Source organism: Canis aureus, chromosome 5, assembly GCF_053574225.1.
Source record: "Canis aureus isolate CA01 chromosome 5, VMU_Caureus_v.1.0, whole genome shotgun sequence".
Lineage (NCBI taxonomy): Eukaryota > Metazoa > Chordata > Mammalia > Carnivora > Canidae > Canis > Canis aureus.
In genome coordinates this window covers 34,632,924-34,656,030 of record NC_135615.1, presented here as the reverse complement: position 1 = coordinate 34,656,030, position 23,107 = coordinate 34,632,924, and the positions used below count along the sequence as shown (strand labels likewise).

Below are 23,107 nucleotides of genomic sequence, written 5' to 3'. Positions count from 1 at the left end.
CATCAGCTTCGTTGTGAACTCAAATTTTCTAGTTCAATGGTGTATTTTGGTATTATCTTCCATGTTGTACAATACTTGAGTTATGGGCAGCCCGGGTGGCCCAGCAGTTCAACGCCGCCTTCAGCCCAGGCCGTGACCCCGGGGTCCTGGGATGGAGTCCTGTGTTGAGCTCCCTGCGGCTCCCTGCGTGGAGCCTGCTTCTCCCTCTGCCTCTCCCTCTCTCTGTGTGTGTGTCTGTCATGAATAAATACAATCTTAAAACAATACTTGAGGTATTGATTGAGCTCACCCTTATGGAGTGACCACTTGAAAGGCCAGGACGGTGGGAATTGGCACTGTTGGCAAATAACTGCTTCTTGCCCTTCCTCCTGCGTCCTGCCCCATGTGGCTGCGGCTGGCTGAGGAATCGAGGGAGAAATAGTAAAGTGTCAATCAAACATCTTTTTCCCCGGCACAACTGGCAGCGTTTGCTCAGGCGGTCTGTCCCCCAGGTGGCCATCCAGCACAGAGCCCCTGCCGCTGACGATGGCTCTAGGCACCACAAGACATATAACACGATGCTGTGATCAGGGCGCTGTGTGTTCCCACCACGTAACTCAGACGACGCAGACCAATACATCCTCCTGGGCGGGTACGTGTGTGTGCAAAACAAATAGTGGGAAGGTACTTAGCTGGCTGCTACTACAAAAGTTGGTGGCAGGCAGGGTGGGAAATGGAGACTGCAAGGGCAGCATGCTTTCGCATGCAGAACTTCACAGTCAATAATAAACTTGTGACAGTGTCATCAAAGTGGATGTTGTTGCTGCTTTTACCTGAGGGGTGGATGGCACAACACGAGTACCGAGACCTCAGATGTCTGCTGCAACGTGAAACTGTCCGTGCATCTCTTGGTCTTTGGGTGTCATGCAGAATGCCATTTTTTTTTTTTTTAAGATTTCAATAATTTGATAGAAGGAGAGAGAGTGAGCACAAGATGGGGAGGGTCAGAGAGGGAGACAGAGAGGGAGGGAGAAGCAGGCTCCCCGCTGAGCAGGGAGCCCCACGTGGGGCTCGATCCCAGGGCCTTGAGCGCATGACCCAAGCCGAAGGCAGATGCTTAGCGCACTGAGCCACCGGGCGCCCCAGAATATCAATTTCAAGAAACTCTGCCTGCAGGTACTTTGGAATCCCTTAGGAATTAGTCGTGCAAGCCAAAGTGCACAGATTAGAAACCTTTGGTCATTACCTTTTATTTTCTTCTGGAAAAGAGGTGCAAGACTTTATCGAAACCAAAGTCCTTTAGGGAACAGTGAACGGGGCAGGCCTGGCCATGAGCTCCGGGGCAGAGTGGCCCCCGTACTGCACTGGGGTTCGGTGTCTCCTGACGGCTGCGGTGCGAGCAAGGAGGCTGCCCCCCTGGCCCGCCTGCCTGTCCCCCCGCAGACCCACACGTGGACATGCGGCCAGGGCGCAGCGTCGTCACAGGACTGTTCGCGGCGTTTGCTCTCGTGCCGTCCCTCAGCATCTGCACCAGCACTGGATAGAGCAGTGGCTGGAAGGGCTCAATGACAGTCGCTCCCAGCGTCGCGCAAGAGGAAGATGGCCCTGGGCTCCGTCCCAGCTGCGCCACTCCCGGCTGTGCGACACTGAACGCGCCCCCTGACCTCTGCAAAGTCCACGCTCTCATCTGTACGACGGACGATCCGTCACCCCCCTGAGCTCCTGTGGGCAGGCGGCGTCACGGGCACGGAGGACGGGTACCCGCACCGCGATCGCGGGGAGCCCGGGGCTTAACAGTCAGCGCCCGGGAACGTCGCTGGCACCGGGCAGGGGGCACACCCATTAGCACCCATGCTCGGGCCCCACATGCCTGCCACGCCGGCACCAACCGGAGCCCCACACCCACTCACCTGGCCTCACCCCAGCCCCATTCTGCAGGCGTCATCATCACCCCCGATTTCTAAGGGAAAATAGCGAGGCTTAGTGAGGTCAAGCACCTCGGCTGAGAGGGTGGACACGGGCCCCAGGCCCCGGCCGCAGTCCACGTCGCTCTGAAGGGCACGTTACACCCCTGGGGGTGGCTCTGGTGCCGTTACCTCCCGCCCTGGGTGAGCACGACCCCACTGACTCCTGCCTTGGCTGAGGTAGGGCGGCGTTCCTGCCCTGCACATTCAACAACACTCATGGGATTGGGTTGACAGACGCGGCGTAAATTCAGTGGTCACGGGGACCAGGTCCGCCGGTGGGTACGAGGGACAGAGCGTGTGCCTGGGAATCCGTGTGGTGAAGACCCGGGCCCACACGATGAGGCTACGAGGCAGGGCCGTGGGCCGTGGCGTCCTTACGAGCCCCAAGCTCCGGCCGCTTCCACGGCACTGGGTGTTCAGCCCAGCGGCCGTGCCAGCCCTGCGCCTGCAGCCCCCCGAGCGGTGGACGCACGTGTCAGTCCTCCGGGAGCCCCGTGTCTGTGCTCCCTCGGCCACACAGCACCAGCCACCGACGCACTGAGCAACACCGTGACAGTGACGCTCCCTCGGGTTTGTACTGTCACGTGAAAGGAAAACCAGGACGAGTAAACCTCTGCTTCTTTACCCCTCGGGGAGGTCCCTTCATAACCGATCACACCAGCAACCAAGTGGCGTGGACTCAGCCTCCGTCCCCGGGCCCAGCAGTTGAGGCATTGATCCAAGGCAGTAGACCACGGCCAGGAGGTGTGGGGCAGGAGGCCGTGGGGCAGGAGACCCTGGGGCAGGAGGCTGTGGGCCAGCAGGTGTGGGTCAGGCTGTGGGTGGAGAAACCAGGGCGGAGCGCCAGGGGCCAGGCGGTGGTGACAGCGCGTGTGCCAGGAGCGTGGACCGCAACCTGCTGCCGTGTCCTCCCCCGCTCCGCGGGCTCCTCGACAGGCTGGCGGCAGGCTACCTGGGGCCCCGGCGTCCTCCGGGCTGTCCTCGCCTGTGGGCCCTGCCGTCGGGGTGCCGGGCCCTGACCCCGCAGCCCGCCCGAGGGGCTGGGGGCGGCTGCAGCGGGGCTGCTCACGCTTTGGTTCTCAACAGGGGGAGCGGGCGGGGGAGGGGCAGGGGTCACCGGCCGCGGGGACCAGCGAGGGCCGAGCTGTGAGGGGTGGGGGGAATGTGAGGCGGGGAGGGGGAGGCGCTGCGGGGGTCGGGAGGCGGTGCAGGGGGGCGGGGTGTGAGGCGGGAGGGGGGAGGGGGGAGACGGTGCGGGGCGGCGGGATGTGGGGGGGGGGCGGCCGTGCGGGGGGGCGGAGTATGAGGCAGGAGGGGGAGGGGGAGGCGCTACGGGGGTCGGGAGGCGGTGCAGAGGGCGGGGCGTGAGGCGGGACGGGGGAGGGGAGGCGGTGCGGGGGGGGCGGGGCGGGGTGTGAGGAGGGATGGGGGAGGGGGGAGACGGTGCTGGGCGGCGGGATGTGGGGAGGGGGGGGCGGCCGTGCGGGGGGCGGAGTATGAGGCAGGAGGGGGAGGGGGAGGCGCTGCGGGGGTCGGGAGGCGGGATGGGGAGGCGGTGCGGGGGGGCGGGGTGTGAGGCGGGAGGGGGAGGGGTGAGGCGGTGCGGGGCGGGGGGCGAGGTGTGAGGTGTGAGGCGGTGCGGGGGGGCGGGGTGTGAGGCAGGACGGGGAGGGGAGGCGGTGCGGGGCGCGGCGCGGGGGTATGTGCGGGGAGCCGAGGCCCCGCCGCTCGCCGCCGCCCTACCGTCCCCGTCCGTCTGTCCCTGCGCCCCGGGCGCCCCGTCGGAGCCACGCGCTCTGGGCTCCGGAGTCCTGGGGGTCAGGGGTCGGGGGTCGGGGGTCGGGGTCGGCGATCGCGCATCCTCTCGCGGGCCGGGAGGCCGAGACGCCCCGGAGTCCCGCACGCGGGCAGGTCACGAGTGACGGCCAACGCGTGCGACGGGGAGACGCCGGCCTGGGGCGCCGGGTCGGGCCGAGCGGGCGGGGCTGCGGGGAGAGCTGGGCCGGCGCGCCCGGGGGCGGGGTCCCGCAGGGCAGCCGGAACCTCACGGCAGGGTCACGGGGGTCGGGGCGCCCAGCGGGCGAAGGCGCTGCGCGGACGCGGGCCCCAGGGCTTGTCCCCGCCCCCGCCCGCCCCTGCTGACCGCGGCCTCCGCCTCGCTCCCCATCGGATTCCCCGCCGACACCCCGGCGCCCCGACGCCCCGAGTCCTCCGGGCTCTCCAGTTCCCGGGCCCGTGACCCCCAGACACCACGTCCCCCGAGGACCCCGAGCTCCGGGTCCCCGCCCCGCAGGCCTGTCCGCCCCGCCCCCGTCCCCGTCCACCCGCCCTCCGCCCCCTGGGACCTCCGGCCGGGAGGGGGCGCCGTGACACCCGGAAGCCGTGCCCGAGGACGCCGGAGCGCCCGGAAGTGACGCGCATCCGGCGGAAGTCCCGCCCCCACCGTCCCGCGTGGCTGGCAGCCGGCATGGCGCACTACAACTTCAAGAAGATCACGGTGGTGCCGTCCGCCAAGGTAGGCGGCGGAGGGGCGGGGCGGGCCGGGCCTGCGCCTCGCGGGCACGGGGTCACCTCCAGCGCCCACCGCTCTTACGCCACGTAGTCTCCGGACTAGGGCCGCCTGGCTTAGCGGGGCCCCGGGGACGCGGAGGGGCCTCCCTCGGGTCGGGGGTTCCTCCCTCGGGGTCCTGGGCCCCTCCTTCGGGTCGCGGGCTCCTGGTCCCCCCCCTCGGGGTCAGGGCTCCCCCACCTCGAGGTCCTGGGTCCCCTCTCGGGGCCACGGGTCCCTCCCTAGGGTCCTGGTCCCCGCTCGGGGGTCACGTTCCTCCCTCGGGGTCAGGCCCCCCCCGGGCTCGGGGGTCGTCTCCAGGGCCGGGTCAGCCTGGGTCCTGTGCGCAGGGCCCTCCCCCCAGAGGACGGGAGGTGCGGTAGGGTCCCTCGGCCCCGCCCGGCGGGCCACGGGGAGGCGGGGGGGGAGGGCCGTGCCGGCTCCAGCAGGACCCCGTCCCGGCCTGACCGCGGGGGCGCTTCAGGCGAGACCCTGTGTCCTCGCGGCCGCTGCGACCTGGGAGACCACCGAGCGGGTGTCAGTCTTACTGACGTCCGTGTTTCCACAAAGACCTGCGAACTGAAACTGCAGGACTTGTTTTCCCTCCGAGTGTTTTTCTCTGACTTACGCTTCAGGCACCGGACTGCAGGGGGAGGAGCCTTGCTGGGAAGAAGGCCTGGAGAGGTTAAGGGCGGGACTGGTCCTGGCAGCCAGCTGCTAAGTGGTTTTTTATAGGCTTGAAACTATGAACGCGAACGGAGTTGAATATAAGAAATTAAAGATATAGTTAGAAAACCGTAGTTCCACACACGGTACCGTTGGTCTTCTAAGAGGGTTTCAGATGAACGGGTAAGAAGCAGACACTTCTGCTGTACCTGCTGTGTCTGATTTGGTTGCAGGACTTTATCGACCTGACCTTGTCGAAGACTCAACGCAAGACTCCGACGGTCGTCCACAAACATTACCAAATCCACCGCATTAGACATTTTTACATGAGGAAGGTCAAATTCACTCAGCAGAATTACCATGACCGACTGTCGCAGATTCTAATGGACTTCCCCAAGTTGGATGTAAGTGCCCCAGGGACCCTGTAGTAAATGGTGTGAGCGTGAGCGTTCAGGTCACCGGTGTCTGCAGCCGGTTCAGGTACTTCCCCGACATGCACACCCGTCACACTTCCTGAGTTGGTGGCAAAGCTGGGCACAGAGCGCAGGTGTTTGGATTTCTGTCCCACAGCCAGAGCCCACGTACGGGGGTCCGGAGCCGTGCTGCAGGCCTTCCCTCCAACCAGCTCAGCTCTCCCAGAGCCTGCACTGCGCCTGGCAGCCTGCCAGCGGGCGTGACCTTCCTCCCTCCCTGTTGGCAAGGCTCTTTCTCCCGTGGTCTCAGGTCGTGTCCGTGGCGCGAGGTCCGCCACTGATCATGCTCGGCTCCGCATGGGCCTCTTTGTGGTCTGGGGGCGGGGGGGCGGTGGCTACAGTCTGTGCATTAAGCTAAAACAGTTGAAGCCTTCCCGGCGTAGTCAAGTTTGCCCGTTGACGGAGCCGGAGAAAGCGAGGGCAGGCACTGCGTGTGGGGTCGCTGTGCAGGTCACACCGCTGCAGGGTGGTGTGAGGGCAGGTCAGCAGTACAGGGGGCGAGCCTGCATTTGCCACTGTCCCAAGATGGCCCGCAAAGCTAGGTTAAGGCAGAGGGGACGAGTTCCTTTAAATTTTTTTTTTTTTTAATTTATGATAATCACACAGAGAGAGAGAGAGGGAGAGAGAGAGAGGCAGAGAGAGAAGCAGGCTCCATGCACCGGGAGCCCGATGTGGGATTCGATCCCGGGTCTCCAGGATTGCGCCCTGGGCCAAAGGCAGGCGCCAAACCGCTGTGCCACCCAGGGATCCCTCCTTTAAACCATTACAGGTGTGCTTAAAATAAGAGCGGAGATTGTGCTAGTCAACCGGCCCGGCATGCCACAGGTGCTTGCTAGAGGCCGCTTGAACACGCGAAAGCTTTTGGGGAAAGGGTGAGAACCCTAGAAGTTACCTGGGAAGAAGCACGAGAGAATCTGTAGCAGGCTCCGTGCTCAGCATGGACGTGGGGCTTGATCCCACGAGATCATGACCTGAGCTGAAACCAAGAGTCAGGTGCTTAACCGACGGAGCCCCCAGATACCCCCTCACCCACGTTTTTTAAGCTGAGAAGAAGATTAGAGTAGCTGCGCTCGTGCAGTGATTGACGTGTCTGGGTTCTGTTCAGGCCCTGGGAGCACGACAGCCATTAAGACCCGGGCAGTGGAGCAGGGTGGCGGAGGGAGAGTACCAGGGCTGGGTCGGGCGGATGTGCGGGCCAGCCGGCTGCTGCAGGGCTGCCGCAGGGCATGAGTTCTGTCCTTAGGCCTTCCAAGTTGAGCCTCATGCCGCCGAGCGGCCCTTGGGGGGAGCAGACCGCTTGAAGGTGATGCACCGAGTTACACATCTGCGGTGCTGGAGAGTGGAGTGCTTGAGAGGAAGAGCTCGTAGGTCTTCTCACAGGGCGGGTGGCCCGGAGCACCTGCGACAGCAGGGTGGCCATCTGTCCACAGGGGGGCAGGGGAGGCCGGAGGAGGAGGAGGGATCCAAAGTGTGGGTCAGACATCCGCGCATACGTGCAAGGGGAGGTTTATGAGCGCTCTGGCCTGGAGACGTCTGTGCTCCTAGATCCATGCGAAGTCACCCAGGACGTGAGTGTGGAGAGAGAAGTGCCCCCGGGAACGCTGGTGTTGAGTGTTGGGTGGGAGCACGAGCCTGCAGGAGCAGAAGGTCGGTCCTGGGGGCAGCTGATAGGAAGCATCACGAAGCCTGAGTGGCGGCTGTCTGCAAAATTCCGGGAGGAAGAAAGGAGTTTGGGGAGGGTCCGAGCTGATGACTGGTGGACACGCTCCTGGCGTGATGGGGTTTAGGGAAGAAAAGAGCCGTTCCTGTGATGCGTGCGAAGATAGGAGCAGAGGGTCAGGGGCCAAAGGGGCTTGCAGACCTTTACATTTGGGGGGGCGGGGTGCAATGACCAGGTGTCTGCAGGCGTGGATTCGGGTCTTGAGAAGTGGGGGAGGGGGCGCGTGCCCAAGTGGAGAGTTGGCTGCCGTGGGAGGGATGAAGGGGGCACGGCGGGGCAGACAGAAGTGACCTCCAGGATTACTGACACGTTGAGATGAGACTCCTGTGCCAAAACACTGCTTTGTTTCTGTTCTAGGATATCCATCCATTTTATGCCGATTTGATGAACATTCTCTATGACAAGGATCATTACAAGTTGGCTCTGGGACAAATAAACATTGCCAAAAACTTAGTGGACAAGTAGGTATTTTCTTATCATAGTAGGTTTTGAATTACTGAGGAAAGTGAAAAACCTTTTATGTGTTTGTTCTGATTTCTTCAAGTGTGGCCAAAGATTACGTGCGGCTTATGAAGTACGGAGACTCTCTGTACCGCTGCAAGCAGCTGAAGCGTGCTGCCCTCGGGCGGATGTGTACAATCATCCGGAGACAGAAGCAGAGTTTGGAGTACCTGGAGCAAGGTATCTGTTGTCCGTAAGCAAGAACGGTGGTTACTGTGTGCTGTTCCGGTTCTTGATTTTTGTCAAGAACTTATTTTTGGAATGTTCGTTTTGTTTTATTTTAGACCTGACAGGATCAAATTACTTTTCCCACCCAGCTTATGAGAAATTCCAGCAGGCTAGTTATTATTGAAAAAGCAGTTAGTGAAAACGCTGGGGATCCCTGCATGGCTCAGTGGTGGAACGTCTGGCTTTAGCTCAGGGCATGACCTCGGGGTCCTGGGATCGAGTCCCTCATCGGGCCCCCCCGCAGGGAGCCTGCTTCTCCCTCTGCCTGTCTCTCTGCCACTCTGGGTCTCTCATGAATAAATAAATAAAATCTTTTTTAAAAAATAAAATTCTTACAAATCACTAGTACTATTAAATATGGCAAACACAAATTCTTTTAATAGTACATAAGGCACATACGTTATAAATCACAAGAAAATACCCAAAAATATGGTGGGGGAAATGACCCGTAGTTTTTTATCTATTGAGATTTTAATTTTTTTTTCTTCCAAGCTTTGCAATATAGGGTGCCCTAGCCGCTTAGTTGGTCAAGTGTCCGACTTCTGGTTTCAGCTCAGGTCATGATCCCAGGGTTGTGGGATCCGCCCCTGTCGGGCTCTGCTCAGCAGGGAGTCTGCTTGAGAGTCTCTCCCTCTGCCCTCCCCCAGCTCCCCTGAGTGTGCACACTCCCAAATCTTTACAAAAAAAAAAAAAAAAGGCTTTGTAATATGTGTTAGCATGAAATTGCTACTCCAGTTTTGTTACGTGGTATTTTTATTTAAGAGTCTGAATTAGTGTAGTATTTTTAATGAAACAGTTGTTTGGCTTTTTACATATATTTTTGTGCTACAAATGTTGTAAAGTCATTTGATTCCCCCCCCCCCCACATCTTGCAAATAGTTTGTAACAAGTTGTGCTCCTCTGCCTTGCAGTGCATCCTGTGTCTCTCTTGCTTAATCTTGAGGGTAGTCTAGTGGTGTGACTGTGCCTTGCCGATGAGGCACGTGGTCCTTGTGTGGAAACAGCCCATGGCCTGGGCAGGAAGCCGTGGCACGTACGCGTGCTTCAGACATGCTTTCCAGTACCATCTCACTTAGTAAGAGTGGTCTGGGCACTTAGACGTGTGTTTCTGCCTCCACGTCTGACCTGTTGACTGGGATTCTGGTACAGCGAGATTGGGGAGATGCTCATCTGTGTACTGTGGTGCGCCTCCAGCCAATCCTTTTCCTGTTTGTATTTTTCCTGTTTCTCACATTTTGTATGTCGGAATGGCAGAGCGTTGGAGCGGGGTTAATAAAACTGTAGTCCAACTAAGAGAAGCGTATCTTAAAGTGTTTCTGGATTGTTCTTGCGAAATTAAGTATATGCAATCTGAACCTCACAGTGCGCCAGCATCTGTCCCGTCTGCCAACTATTGACCCGAATACGAGGACCCTGCTCCTCTGTGGATACCCGAACGTTGGCAAGTCCAGCTTCATCAATAAGGTTAGTCTCTGTTGATAAGGCAGGTGACCAAGGACTTGAGGCCCGAGGGCTGCTGTGTCCTGTCCCCATGGGGAGGATGACCAGCCGATTAGTCCTTGAGTCATACTGCCCTTGGCTCTCACAGCCCTTTACTCGAGGGAAGGATTAAGTCCATCTGAACCCACATTTGTATTGCTGTTACGAAAAACATTGTATTTTCTATTCTGGTACGTGTTTCATAAGTTTCTAAGGGATTGAAGACGTTCAAGTACAGTTTAGTTAACACACAGAGAGCCTCTCCCAGGATGTGCTGTCTCAGCCTAGTCTGGGCGTGCCTGTGCCTACTGTGGCGGGCTGCACTCGCTGAGTTGGGCTTCCTGAGATATTTTGTGGGTGAATCTCCCCTTGGTTGATGGGCCACTTCTCATGTGAAGTATTTGGTCCACGTAGTGGGGAGTGGCTGAGCTACTCTTTACTTGAGTGAGTTTATTAATTGGGACTCGACACTATTTAGTAACTTCGTGCTTCAAGACAACGAAGCTGAGCTTCAGGGACCTGAGCAGAGATAGCAACGGAGGGGCGCCCAGGTGGCTCAGTCTGTTAGCATCCAACTCTTGATTTCTGCTCAGGTCATGACCTCGGGGTTGTCAGATGGAGCCCTCCATCAGGCTCCTGCGCAGTAGGGTCTGCTTGAGATTCTCTCTTTCCCTCTGCCCCTCCCAGTCATGCTCTTCAGTGCATGCTCTCTAAAATAAATACATAAATCTTTAAAAAAAATTGTTGGTTCATAAGTAATAAAAAGTCCATTCACAACCAGCAACAGCTCAGGTGCCAAACAACAGCGGTTACGTATGTGTGACTGCTTACTGCCAGGAACATGTCGACTTTAAGCCAATTTGCAGGTTTTTATTTTGTCCCCAAGTTGTGCTGACGTGACCCGTGATGACCAAGCTGATGGCTCAAACGCTTGTGAGCCAGTGGCCACTTCATCAGTTAGAATAGGGCAGCCTGGGTAACCCAGTGGTTTAGTGCCACCATCAGCCCAGGGCATGACCCCGGGGTCCTGGGATCGAGTCCCACATGGGGCTCACGGAGCCTGCTTCTCCCTCTGCCTGTGTCTGCCTCTCTCTTTGCGTGTCTCATGAATAAATAAATAAAATCTTTAAAAAACAAAGTTAGAATTAAACAGTAAACAGTTCCTCGGTTGCACCGACCACATTTTGAGAGTTTGTGGGACCGTGTGGCTGGTGGATCAGCAGTGAGCATTTCTGTCTTCACAGCAAGTTTGTGGGGTGTCACCGGGGCTGGGGTGGATCAGAGCAGAAGCTAATGGACGCTCCGAGTACCAGGCCCCTTACCTCCCCGTCTGATTTGCAGTGTTCCTGCGCGGGCCTGTGGCGTGAGGGAGTGGAGCCTGTCCGACCATCAGGGAGCAGCAGCTTCTGTCCTCAGCAGTGTGATTGTGTGAGGTCTCTCTCCGTTAAGATTTTTAAAATTTATTCTTGAGAGAGACAGAGAGACACAGGCAGAGGGAGAAGCAGGCTCCCTGCAGGGACCCTGATGTGGGACTTGATCCCGGGACTCCAGGATCAGGCCCTGGGCTGAAGGTGGCGCTGAATCGCTGAGCCACCTGGGCTGCCCGTGGTTTTGTTTTAATGCCAAAATCATTAGTCTTAATAACACATAGCTGCCACATTTATCTTATTTGAGGGAGAACGAGGTTTGGAACTTGTGTGATTGTCTTGTTTTAGGTGACGAGAGCGGATGTGGATGTCCAGCCTTATGCGTTTACAACCAAGTCTCTGTTTGTGGGGCACATGGATTATAAGTATCTGCGCTGGCAGGTCAGAGCTCTCCCCTTTAACAGCACACGCCTGGAGTGTCTCCCCCATTCCCGCGGCACTCGGAGGAGGACGCGAGGGGTGGGAGACGTTCTCGGGGTCACCAGGACCTCCCCATGGACAAAACTCCCCTGAGCTTCTCGGCTGCCCGAGGGCGGTTCTTGGTTCTGATAGAACTCAGGGAGGCGGCCAGTGGCCCAAGTGGATGTCTGCGCTGTGCTGACGGTGGTGCTTCCAAAGAAACAAGTCTCCTTGGTGTTTCTGACCCTGTCACGAGAAACGACATTTATTAGCCATTTTAGAGGGTGGAGCAGTTTCCACAGTAAAATTTAATTTTATAAATGATCAGTGTTCCTTTTGCCCTGCTCTGTGGTAGGCTGTGCCGTCGGGGCCCCTGGCTGGCTCAGTAGACGTGCGGCTCTTGACGTCGGGGACAGGAGTTCAAGCCCCATGTTGGCATAGAGCTTGTGTTTTAAAAAAAAAAAAGTCTTTTTCTCCAGGTCATCGGCTGGCTCTTTAGTGAGCTCCCTGGGGTTCACCTCATCCACCTTATTTCTTAATATTTAAAGGTTATTTCATTATGGTCAGTCAGGAGAGCTACATTTTAACATTTTATTTCCTGGTTTGGGTATGGGTGTCACTTCCAGGGTGTGCTGGCAGGAAGGCTGTGGGAATGTGCGCTTTGCGGTAACAGATCTGATCATTAGGTCGTAGACACGCCGGGGATCCTGGACCACCCCTTGGAGGATCGGAACACCATCGAGATGCAGGCCATCACGGCCCTGGCTCACCTGCGCGCCGCGGTTCTGTATGTGATGGACCTGTCTGAGCAGTGTGGGCATGGGCTGAGGGAGCAGCTGGAGCTCTTCCAGAACATCAAGCCTCTCTTTATCAATAAGGTACGGGGTGGGGGGGGGGTGGGGGGGGGGCGTGCTGTCGGCATAGAACCTGTGCCCTGAGGACACGTACTTCATTGTTCTGTTCCAGCCGCTCATAGTCGTAGCAAACAAGTGTGACGTGAAGAGGATAGCTGAGCTTCCTGAAGACGATCAGGTAAGTCTCCTCCATGTCGTCAGGTTTGTTACCTGCTGATTCCAAGTCATCATTTCAGACAACTGAAGTCCAGAAGGATTTTAGCAATACTAGTTCAGCTTTGTTTTCTTACTGGCCGGCTAAAGCTGACCTTCCCTGACCTCTGCCCTCCGTGGAGGCTGTGGGAATGGCCTGCCTTCATCAGGACGGTGCCCGTGTGCCTTACAGCACCCCACGTGCCTGAAGATAGGCCTTGTCTCTTCAGGCCTGGGGTGGCCCTGTGCTCTGAGTAGCACCTGCAGAGTTGGGATTTAGGTGGGGGGGGTGGGTTTCGGAGGGCCTCTTGCCTGCCGCACAGATTTGTGGGAAAATGAGTTTGGGGCACGAGTTGAATGAGTGAAGGAGCAGCAGGCTTCGAGGTGTGGCAAGCTCCGGGGGGACATGGGACACTCCATTCTGCAGTCGCTCATAGTAACAGCAGCATCCCCGGGTGGTTCGTCGGCACCGTTGGCAGGCAGATCGAACGAAACTGGAAAGCAACTGGGCGGCGGGTGTCGTCCTGACGTCGCTGTTTGGTTAACCTGACGGCGCACCCTGGCCTTGTGCCTGGGCACCCTGGCTTGCTGTTGTGATGAACGTGGCCCCTGTGAGGTCTAGGCAGACTGTCCGGACCACAGACTAGTCAGACCTCAGTGCTGCCCAAGACCTCTGCCCTTCTCCCTGTGGTGGGGCTGCATGGCCTTGTCTGTGACGAGAGAGATCTTAGTGACGTGTGCATGTTGTGTTGTTTGATAAGGGATTCCCTGAGGTCTCAGAGGCCAAATGTTTTATTTAAAAATAGTATTGAGGGCAGGGGGTGGGGGTGAATGGGTGATGGGCACTGAGGGGGGCACTTGACAGGATGAGCACTGGGTGTTATTCTGTATGTTGGCAAATTGAACACCAATAAAAAATAAATTTATTTAAAAAATAAAATAAAAATAGTATTGAAAACATTTTAAAAACTGTAGCTTGATGTTGCCAGGTTCCTTCTAAGGAACCACACCAGCACCATGTCTTACAGAATGTTCCAGGGAACCTCTGTAGTTGGCTTCTGTAATCTGGTTTGATCCTGGCGGTGGTGTTTTCTTAATCACAGAAGAATATAGGGAAAATTCAGTATTTGGGGGAAGTATCATTTAGAAGAATTTGAAACGAACCACGGATGTGCCAGTTAGCATTTGTGATACCCACATGAAAAACAGCGAGAATCATTACATGCAGAAGTGGAAACAGTGGCGCTCTCGTTTTTGTTTTGTCTTCCCAGAAAATATTTGCAGATTTGCAGGCTGCAGGATTTCCTGTGGTTGAGACCAGCACCCTGACGGAGGAAGGGGTTATCCAAGTGAAAACCGAGGTCAGTGCCTTGTCCATCCCGTTACTGCCTTTGTCGTTGAGAGGCGTCCATTGTGGGCAGGGAGCCCTTGAGGGCCAGGCAGGAGAGAGCCCCGCTCCCCACCCACCCAGTTGAGTGGGGGCTGGCGGGGATACTGTGACTCCCCCTGCACGAGGGGCGTCCGCCTCGTCCACCACCTGCTGCCCTGGTCCTGCCAGGCAGGCTGTGGGAGCTGTGCTGTTGCACAACTTGTCCCGAGGCAGAAGGAGCAAGAGGAACGTGGAGGAAGGCTGCTCCCGTTAGATTTCCCGTGCGAGTCTGATCACTTTTACACCGTCGTCCTTTTCCTGTGAACCGGGACCCATCCGATGCTGTGGTTGCTGCTGCCCCGGCGCTCCAGTTGGAGTCTGGGGGGTCGTGAACCTGAGAGGGGCATGGCAGGGGCTCCCTAGAGGCGGGAGGCAGGCCTGGAAGGGGCGTGGGGTGCCTGGGCGTGGGGTGCCTGGGAAGGGCCCTGTCCTGGGGGCTTACGGGGACCTTGAGGTGACCCCAAGACAGCAGCGGCCGCTCTGACTCCTGAGGAGAAGCGTGTAGTAGGTCCAGAGCTTTGGAACGCAGGCAGCTGGTGAGCATGGGGCTCGGTTCCGCCACGGGTCCCCCTGCGGCCCTGCAGCCGGGTTGCCTCGTGAGTCCTGCCCTGTTTCCTCACTTCTCAGGCTTGTGACAGGCTTCTGGCTCATCGAGTCGAAACCAAAATGAAAGGAAATAAAGTGAACGAGGTGCTGAACAGGCTGCACCTGGCTGTGCCGCACAAGAGAGACGACAAGGTGAGGCTGCCTTCCCTCGGGCCTGCGAGCCGGGGCCTGCGCCGACTGGGCTCCTGCCTCACGCAGGCCCCTGTGGAAACCACGTGGTGCGTTCCAGGCTGTACAGGTGCCGAGGGAGACCCTGCCGCCCACTCCACCGTGGTGGTTAGCGGCTGTCTTGTGTATCTTCTGAGAAATCTTTGTAGTGTGTGAACGTTTAAAAAAGTTTTCAAGCATGGAAATGTGTCATGTTCTTTGAAAATTTTTGTTTTCTGGAGCGCCTGGGTGGCGTAGCCGGTTACATGTCTGACTCTGGGCTTCAGCTAAGGTCATGATCTCCGAGTCGTGGGATCGAGCCCTGTGTCGGGGAGTGGGGGCGGGCAGCTTGAGATTCTCTCCCCCTCTCCATCCCTCCCACTCCTGCTCTCTCTAAAATGTGAAAATCAAGCTTCAAAAAAATATTTTTTGGGGCACCTGGGTGTCCCTGTGGGTGAAGCGTCTGCCCTCGGCTCAGATTATGATCTTAGAAAAAAAAAAAAAAAAAAAAAAAAAAAAAAAGATTATGATCTTAGGGTCATGGGATCGAATCCTGTGTCGAGCTCCCTGCAGTGGGGGGTCCGCTTCGCCCTCTGCCCCTCCCCTGGCTTGTGTGCACTCTCATGCTTGCTGTCTCTCAAAAAAAAATTTTTTTTGTTTCATTGCATCCGTGGTACTCAGCTGCACATCTTTTTTCTTTACGTCTTTGTTTTTAATTACAGATGTGTGTGTGTAGAGTGAACTTTATGGTGGGCACTGAGAGCTCCGTGTCCTGCAGACATGCCTGCCTGGATTATACTGCGCATGGCCCGGATCACTGACGTCAGTCTGACCCATTAAAGTTGGTCCCATATTTGGGATTTCTGTAATGATTAGTGTAGGCGAGCATTATTTTATTCTTGAAGATTTTAAAGTGATCTTTATACCCCATGTGGGGCTTGAACTCATGACCCAGCAAGGTGCCCTGTCACGCAAGCCTTTTCGTGAGCTTATTGGCCCGTTGGTTCTTCAGGTCATTGATCTTTTACTCATTTAATTTAAAGTTTTTACGTAAAGGAAATCAGACTCGTGTGGTTTGTAGGGTTCTTTTGTTTTTTAAGATGTTATTTATTCATGAGAAAGAGACACAGAGACCCAGGCAGAGGGAGAAGCAGGCTCCCTGCAGGGAACCCGATGCGGGACTCGATCCCGGGACCCCAGGGTCACGCCCTGGGCTGAAGGTGGATGCTCAACCCCTGAGCCACCCAGGTGTCCCTAGGTTGGTTTTTTGGGGGGGTTCTTTTGGGTGAGATTTTTTTTTTTCTTTTGGTCATTTGCTTTTTGATTGGGGTTTCCTTTTTCAATCTTAGATTACACGTATTTAACATAGGCTATTTAAAACTTAATTATGTGCTATTAACTAACATTGGTATTTTTTTGCAGCTATCAGTTTTGTGTCAAACACAAAACCATTCATTCCAAAAATACTTTTTAAAAGTATTTTTCTTCTATTCTTGGATGGTTTCATTTTTTAATTTTTCCTGCCTTGAACAGAAGTTTTTGCTCAGTCTTACATCGCTTTGTTCTTAGGAAGCAGGCAGCTCCCCAGCTCTGTTTTTGCCAGGAGAGTCATTTTTCTCAGAACTGATGATGAAATGCTGTATCTTCCTGTTAAATTCTCCTGTGTACTGAGTTTCCGTCTAGATTGCTTTCATCTACTTTGTTTCACCTGTTCTTGCTTTTTTGTTGGTGATTTTGCCTGAGAATCTTGGCATTTATTTTTTCTAAATAAACTGCAGATCCCTATGGAGTCTTCCCATTTCCTTGCCCAGTTGGCCTGTACCCCTGCCCAGTTCTCTGCTGGTGTTGTTAGTCTGGCTTTGCAGAGAGGGAGTGTGCCTCTGGTTTTCCACCTTTGTGCTCCTTTGCATTCAGCAAGGTGTTGCACAAAACTCTCTCTGGTGATGTCTCCTCAGGAGAGGCCCCCTTTCATCCCCGAGGGAGTGGTGGCACGCAGGAAGAGAATGGACATCGGGGAGCCCAGGAGGAAGCGGGTAGGTCTGCTTCAGGGGTGCAGAAGGCCGTGTGAGCCTGGAGTGGGCAGGGGGCGTAACGCTGAAGGCGTCTGGGCCGTGCTGTCGGGCTCTACGAGCACGGCCATGACCTGACCAAGGCCCCTACCCTCGTGGGTGGGAGGGAAGTGGACACGGTGGGACCGCTGGGACACGGGAGCCGGGCCACACAGGTGTCAGGGGTGGGCTGTGGGTTGGGAGAAGAGGCTGTCTCCCAGGGCAAGGAGGGGGCTCCGCATTTGCGCGCCTGGACGGCCAACGGGGGCTGATGGAGTTGTCTGCTCCTTCATTGCAGGAACGAGACCTCGAAGTGGAGCTGGGGGATGATTACATTCTGGACCTTCAGAGTAAGGCCGCTGGTGCTCAGGGAGCTGTGGGAGGGCGGCGGTGCCCTTCACTTCTTAGAGATGACCTGTGTGCCGCCGGGGTCTGTGGCTTCAGGAGGAGGGTTGGGTTTGCTTGCGTGGCGCGTGGGTGCAGGTGCAGGCGTCCGTTGCCTTGGCCTCCCACCCTGGACCCTGGGGCTGGAGGTGCTGGGCGAGCCGGGGTGTTTGCATCTCCTCCTTCATGGGGTGCTCTGCTGTGCTGAGCACAAACGCCCGTCGTCTTCCCGGAGAGACGTGTGTGAGGAGTCATTTCGGGCACGTCGTGGTTGCAGGTATTGGATGTTACAGTAAACGTAACCTTTTTTTTAACTTCAGAGTACTGGGATCTGATGAACTCCTCTGAGAAGCACGATAAGATACCCGAGATCTGGGAAGGCCATAACGTAGCTGATTACATTGATCCCGACATCATGCAGGTCTGTGTCACTTGCTGAAGCGTGTGGTTTCTGTTCCTCAGTAACCGGGAAGGTACAAGCACTGTGTGGGCCTGACCGTACTTGTTGCCGTGTGCCTTCTGCATCACGGCGCTCCCCTCACCCGTCCCCTCCAGCAGCAGCCTTCTGCGAGGGTCCTGGAGACCCCAGGGCTCTGCTGCTCGGCCCTGCACCGTGCTCCCCTCCGGTTCAGCCCTGGCCTCCTGTGTGGGGCAGGTGGACTCTGCTGGCCGCGAGCTCCCTGTCCTCCTCAGGTCCTGTGCTGCTGCTGCCACGGTCCTCTGGCCTGACCTGTCGGCCCAACCTGGGGCTTTTGTTCTTCAGTGGCGGCTTCTTCTTACTGGATGTCTCTTAGCAGGTTCCTCTTTAAAAACAATCTTGCAGGCAGCTGGGGTGGCTCAGCGGTTTAGCGCTGCCTTCAGCCCAGGGCATGACCCCGGGTCCCGGGATCGAGTCCCACATCAGGCTCCCTGCATGGAGCCAGCTTCTCCCTCTGCCTGTGTCTCTGCCTCTCTCTCTCTCTGCCTCTCTCATAAATGGAGAAGTACAATCTTAAAAAAAAAAAAAACAAAACCTTTATAAAACCTGTTCCTAAAAAAAATTTTTAAAAAAATCTTTTTTCTCTAGTTCTCCCATTTTTTTCTCCTTTGTATTTTTATTTTATTTTTTTTAGTAAGATCTTATTTATTTATTCATGAGACACATGGAGAGAGGGAGAGACCCAGGCAGAGGGAGAAGCAGGTTCATGGAAGGAGCCCGATGTGGGACTCGATCCCAGGACTCCCCAGGATCACGCCCTGAGCCGAAGGCAGATGCTCAGCCACTGAGCCACCCAGGCGTCCTGTCCTCAGGGTTTTTAAAGAAAGAATATTTCCTGCCAGTGTTGCCTCATTTCCTGTTCCTTCCCAGCTGCTGCCAGCAGTGGCGTTCGTGCTTGGGGATGGGCTTAGAATGAATGAAGGGGATGTTGTAGGGTCTTATCCGCTCACATCTATAAGGTTTACTTTTCTGTGCACGGTGGTGCTCTCGAGTGTGGGGAGGGGCTGTACTGGGGAGGGAGGGAGGTGATGTCTGCACATTGCACCCTGATGTCTGCAGTAGTTGGTAAAGTGAGAGAAACAGCACAGGACAGCTCATGGGGCCTGTGAGCTCACTGCTGGGAATCGAGCCCATGAGCATCACTGGGACCAGGTGATGGCACTCGTCGCCCCCTGAAGGACCAAGGGGAACCGAGCTCCTGTACAGCGTTGCTACACTTAAGAGTTTTTCGTTATTGTGCTTCATTAGAATTGTTTATTCTTTTTTTTTTTTAAAGAAATTAGAAGAGTTAGAAAAAGAAGAAGAGCTGAGGACAGCAGCTGGCGAGTACGACAGTGAGTCTGAGAGCGAGGACGAAGAGATGGGGGAGATCCGCCAGCTGGCAAAGCAAATTCGGGAAAAAAAGAAGCTGAAAATTCTGCAGTCCAAGGAGAAGAACACACAGGGCCCCAGGATGCCTCGGACGGCTAGGAAGGCAAGTTCCGTGTTTCCAAAGTGCCGGACGGCTTGTATGGATCCGATTTGCTAACTGCGACATTTCGTCCCACGTGTGGCCGTGGGATCGGATCGCACGTACTGTTCTGTTGATGTTGATGCGTGCTGCCGTCTGAGGCGGGTGGAGCTCTGGTCGGCCGTGTTGGCTGATGGCGCCGTCCTGGTGGCTTCCTGGTCCAGCACTGTGGGAGTCAGCCTCTCTGCCAGACCTGTGAGGTTGTGATTTGGGATCTGTGGCAGAAAAGCCATCAGTCAATAATTCCTCTTTAATTTCTCTGCGAGTCAGGACTCTAATCCTTTGCAGTATACAGAAACCTATGCCAGTCCGGGTTAAATCCTTGGGCGATTTCTTGGCCTCCATGACTGGAGAGGACAAGGAGACTTACACTTTAGGTGCAGATTGGCCACGTGATAGCAGTTCTTTCCGTCTCGTCCCCGTCTTTGTAGAATCTTCATCTGCTCTGTGCCCATCAGGGCAGCAGGTCAGGCTGGGTCCTTGGGTGCCTTCCAGCCCCAGGATGTGACAGCAAACAGTGGGAGCCTCCCCAAGCCAGGACGGTGTGCAGGGCAACTAGACTGTGAGCGGGGGGGGGGGGACGATGATGTTCCCCACGCGTCTCAGTGGACGCTCGTGTGTCTGAGATACTGTGTTCACGGGGTGGCACATGATAGCCCCTTGGCACACTGGAATCCGCCTGGTTCCCAGGTGGTGCTCAGTGGGCATGGGAGGAGAAGCTGCCCCTGGAGTTTGTGTCTTGGGGCGCATCCTGTGAGCTCAGCCTCGGGGCCTCTTGAACGCAGACTTCCTGCAGAGTTGTGCAGAATCCGAGGATGCGAAGAGTATGTTGTCTTAGACGTGGCTACTTCCTGGGAAATGTTGGTTTCCTCGGCTTTAGTGATTGTCCCAAAATATGAACGTGAGACGATTAAAAGATATAATTCCTAAAAGAAATGTATCCTAGATCATTGTAAGGTACGTGTTCCCATTTTCTGTTGAACTTTTTTTTTTAAACATTTCATCAAACTAATTTTGCTTCAATCCCTTTTTCTCTGTGTTCAGGTTCAGCGGAAGGTGTTAGAGAATGAGATGCGCAGTCTTGGCGTTGACATGGATGACAAAGACAATGTAAGTGCGTGGAGATGGTCCCGGTCACATATGTCCTGGGCTGCATACGGCTGTGCCTTAGGGCCCAGGCTCTCTCACCGGTGGGGAGAGCTTAGGCTGTCTGAAAACAGTTCAGAACTGTTTTCCTGGGGGCCCAGAGATTGTCGGGTTTGTGAGGTAACTATTGGAATTTTTTTATCCCTGAAGAATTATGCTGGAGCAAATACTTTTTTAAAGATTTTATTTTAGGGATCCCTGGGTGGCGCAGCGGTTTGGCGCCTGCCTTTGGCCCAGGGCGCGATCCTGGAGACCTGGGCTCGAATCCCACGTCGGGCTCCTGGTGCATGGAGCCTGCTTCTCCCTCTGCCTGTGTCTCTGCCTCTCTCTCTCTCTCTCTCTCTCTGTGTGACTATCATAAATAAATAAAAATTTAAAAAAATAAAAATAAAAATATTTTATTTTAGAGCAAGTGCATGTAAGTGGGGGGAGGGGCAGAGGGAGAGACCATCTGAAGCCGACTCCCTGCTGAGTGCGGAGCCCGTGAGCCCATCGTGTGTTTGATCTCAAGACCCGGATGACCGGAGTCAAAATTAAGAGTTAGTTGGGGTGGGAAAAATGACTTAGTTGCTTAATTAAGCCACGCAGGCAGCTCTGGAGCATACACAGTCTTGTATAAAATAGCTTTTTCATATTCTTAATTATTTTATTGAAACATTCTTACAATAATCAAAATCAAAAGATAACTTATTAAATTCCTTTTCCAAAGGGATTAATTTTAATTTTAATCAGGAACGTGTACAGTGCCTTGCTCATGTGGAGCGTTACTTTAATAGACGTTTCACGTGCCGGCCGAGTGCCAGTGCGCCTGTCGAGGCATTGTGGTGTTTGCAGACAGGAAACGGGTGACCAGGGCGCCCACCACAGCGAGCAGGGCTACCCCGCCCAGGTGCAGTGGGTGTGTCTGCTTAACGTCAGCTCTGAGCTTTCTGAGGGCTGCTCCTGGTGTTCAGGTACATAAGCCCAAGGTTGCGGGGAGAGGACGCTTTACACCGGAAATAGAAATTGGCATGTCAGTCTCGTGATCCAGGCTAAGGGAAGGACATCATGCAGTGGCCAGTGTTAAGTCGATGCTTTCTGTTGGAGTTAAAATCACTTGTAACGTGAAGCAGCTGTGTTAAGTGAGGAGGAACATTTGACCAGTACTAATATGTGAAAGAGCTTTAGCTTATTTGATAAAATCTTAAAAAACTCTTCAGCGACTTGTCCTCTTGATGGTGTAATTTTGTGTGTGTGATTACAGCCTTAAATTTGCTTTTGTGCTCTTCAGGCCCATTACGCAGTCCAGGCGAGAAGGTCTCGGAGTGTTACTAGGAAGAGGAAACGGGAGGACTCCGTTCCACCCACGTCTATAGCCCGCAGCCGCAGCTGCTCTCGGACTCCGCGGGATGTCTCTGGTCTTCGGGATGTCAAGGTTAGTCCTTGTGATGTGCCTCTGCTGGGGTCTCCTGGGCTCCGGACACACCCTACAGCTGTCGTGTAGAGGGCAGCGACCACCAGGGGAGGGCTGGTGCCCCCTGCGGAGTGGGTGGACGGGAGTATGATATCATAGGGCGCTGTGATGTCATAGGATACTGCTTCAGAGCCTGGAGGCCGGAGCCCCTGTAGGGAGTGGTTTTGGTCAGTCTTTGGGAAAGACACTTGAGATATACATAGTCTGTTTCACTTAAATTTTTTTTTTATTTAAATAAACACAATAAATTGTTAGATTTTGCATTTTGAAAGTTTAGGTACAGAGTTTTCCATTGTACTGTGCCATCTCCTAGAAATCTGGATTTTAGTACCAGCATGGCTGTTTGTGAGTCTGACGCGAGCAGCGTGGTTTCCTGGGCTGACTGTCCGTTTTCTTGCTTGTCTGAGTGGAGCTACGGCACGTAGGCCCTGACCTCCCAGGTCCCGCGGGGCGCAGGCCTCGTCTGGGTACAGCGTTCATCCCGTCCTTGAGCGCACAGGGCTGAGGTCTGCAGATCCTGGGCCCCAGGGCAGACTGCGGGGACGGAGACCCGCCAGCACTTCTGGCAGGACAGATCTGGACAGTTAGGGAAGGCTGTTGACGGGGTCACGACGGGGCCCACGGAGAGTCGGGAGCTGACGTGTGTTGTGTGTCCCTGTGCAGATGGTGAAGAAAGCCAAGACTATGATGAAGAACGCTCAGAGGAAGATGAACCGCCTGGGGAAGAAAGGAGAAGCCGACAGACACGTGTTTGATATGAAGCCCAAGCACTTGCTCTCCGGGAAGAGGAAAGCGGGTAAAAAGGACAGGAGGTAGTGTTCTGCGGCTGCAGTGGTCTGGCTGTGCGGGGTGTCTCCAGCCCGCCAGGCGTGCGGTCACGGGGTCGGAGTCCTGGCCCATGAACTGCAGATAATAAGCAAACCTGAGGCTCTTGTTGCTTTGCTCACCTGGGGCGCGCGGCTGTGGGAGGTGCTGTTGCTGCCTCGCAGCCCAGGTGTTCCGAGCAGACGGTGGGTGTGGCATTCCACGGAGCCTTGATTGCTCCAGATCTACAGAACCGGAAAGATTGGTTGACGTGAACGTGTGTCTTACTCTTTTCTGCAAGAGGGAACTTCGAATTTACGTAGGTCTAGTGGGGTTTTTTTTTTTTGTGAGGAAAGCCCCTCTGGTGGTGGGCGTGGGCCCAGGGCTGCCAGCCATGCCTGCCTGCAGCAGAGCAAGCTCCAGCGCCGGCTGATTTTCCCATCTTTCGACGTGTGTACCGTTGTAACCTGTCTTCAACTACTTTGTCCAAAATAAACTTCAGAATAAAGTGGTTTTGGTTGATGTATTTTGTTTTTGTGTTTGGTTGGGTTTTTCTGGTTTTACTTTGTTTTTGGTTTACTTACAAATCCCTGTCAGTTTGGCCACATGAGAAAAGAGAAAAAAAATGAACTGTGTTGTTTTCAAAACAGAAAGTTCTTTTTTGTGGGG

General features: G+C 55.4%; 1 protein-coding gene across 1 annotated transcript; it reads left to right on the top strand.

Annotated features, from left to right (window-relative positions):
- Positions 1 to 4,301: 4,301 nt before the first annotated feature.
- On the top strand, positions 4,302 to 22,964 carry GTPBP4 (GTP binding protein 4). The gene is made up of 17 exons (XM_077897369.1): positions 4,302 to 4,461; positions 5,394 to 5,564; positions 7,711 to 7,814; positions 7,898 to 8,034; positions 9,446 to 9,546; positions 11,277 to 11,369; positions 12,074 to 12,265; positions 12,354 to 12,419; positions 13,705 to 13,794; positions 14,490 to 14,600; positions 16,571 to 16,648; positions 16,962 to 17,013; positions 17,368 to 17,468; positions 18,802 to 18,999; positions 20,080 to 20,145; positions 21,452 to 21,595; positions 22,298 to 22,964. The coding sequence occupies exons 1-17, from the start codon at positions 4,414 to 4,416 to the stop codon at positions 22,448 to 22,450; spliced, it is 1,905 nt and encodes a 634-aa protein (XP_077753495.1). The 5' UTR covers positions 4,302 to 4,413; the 3' UTR covers positions 22,451 to 22,964.
- Positions 22,965 to 23,107: the final 143 nt, after the last annotated feature.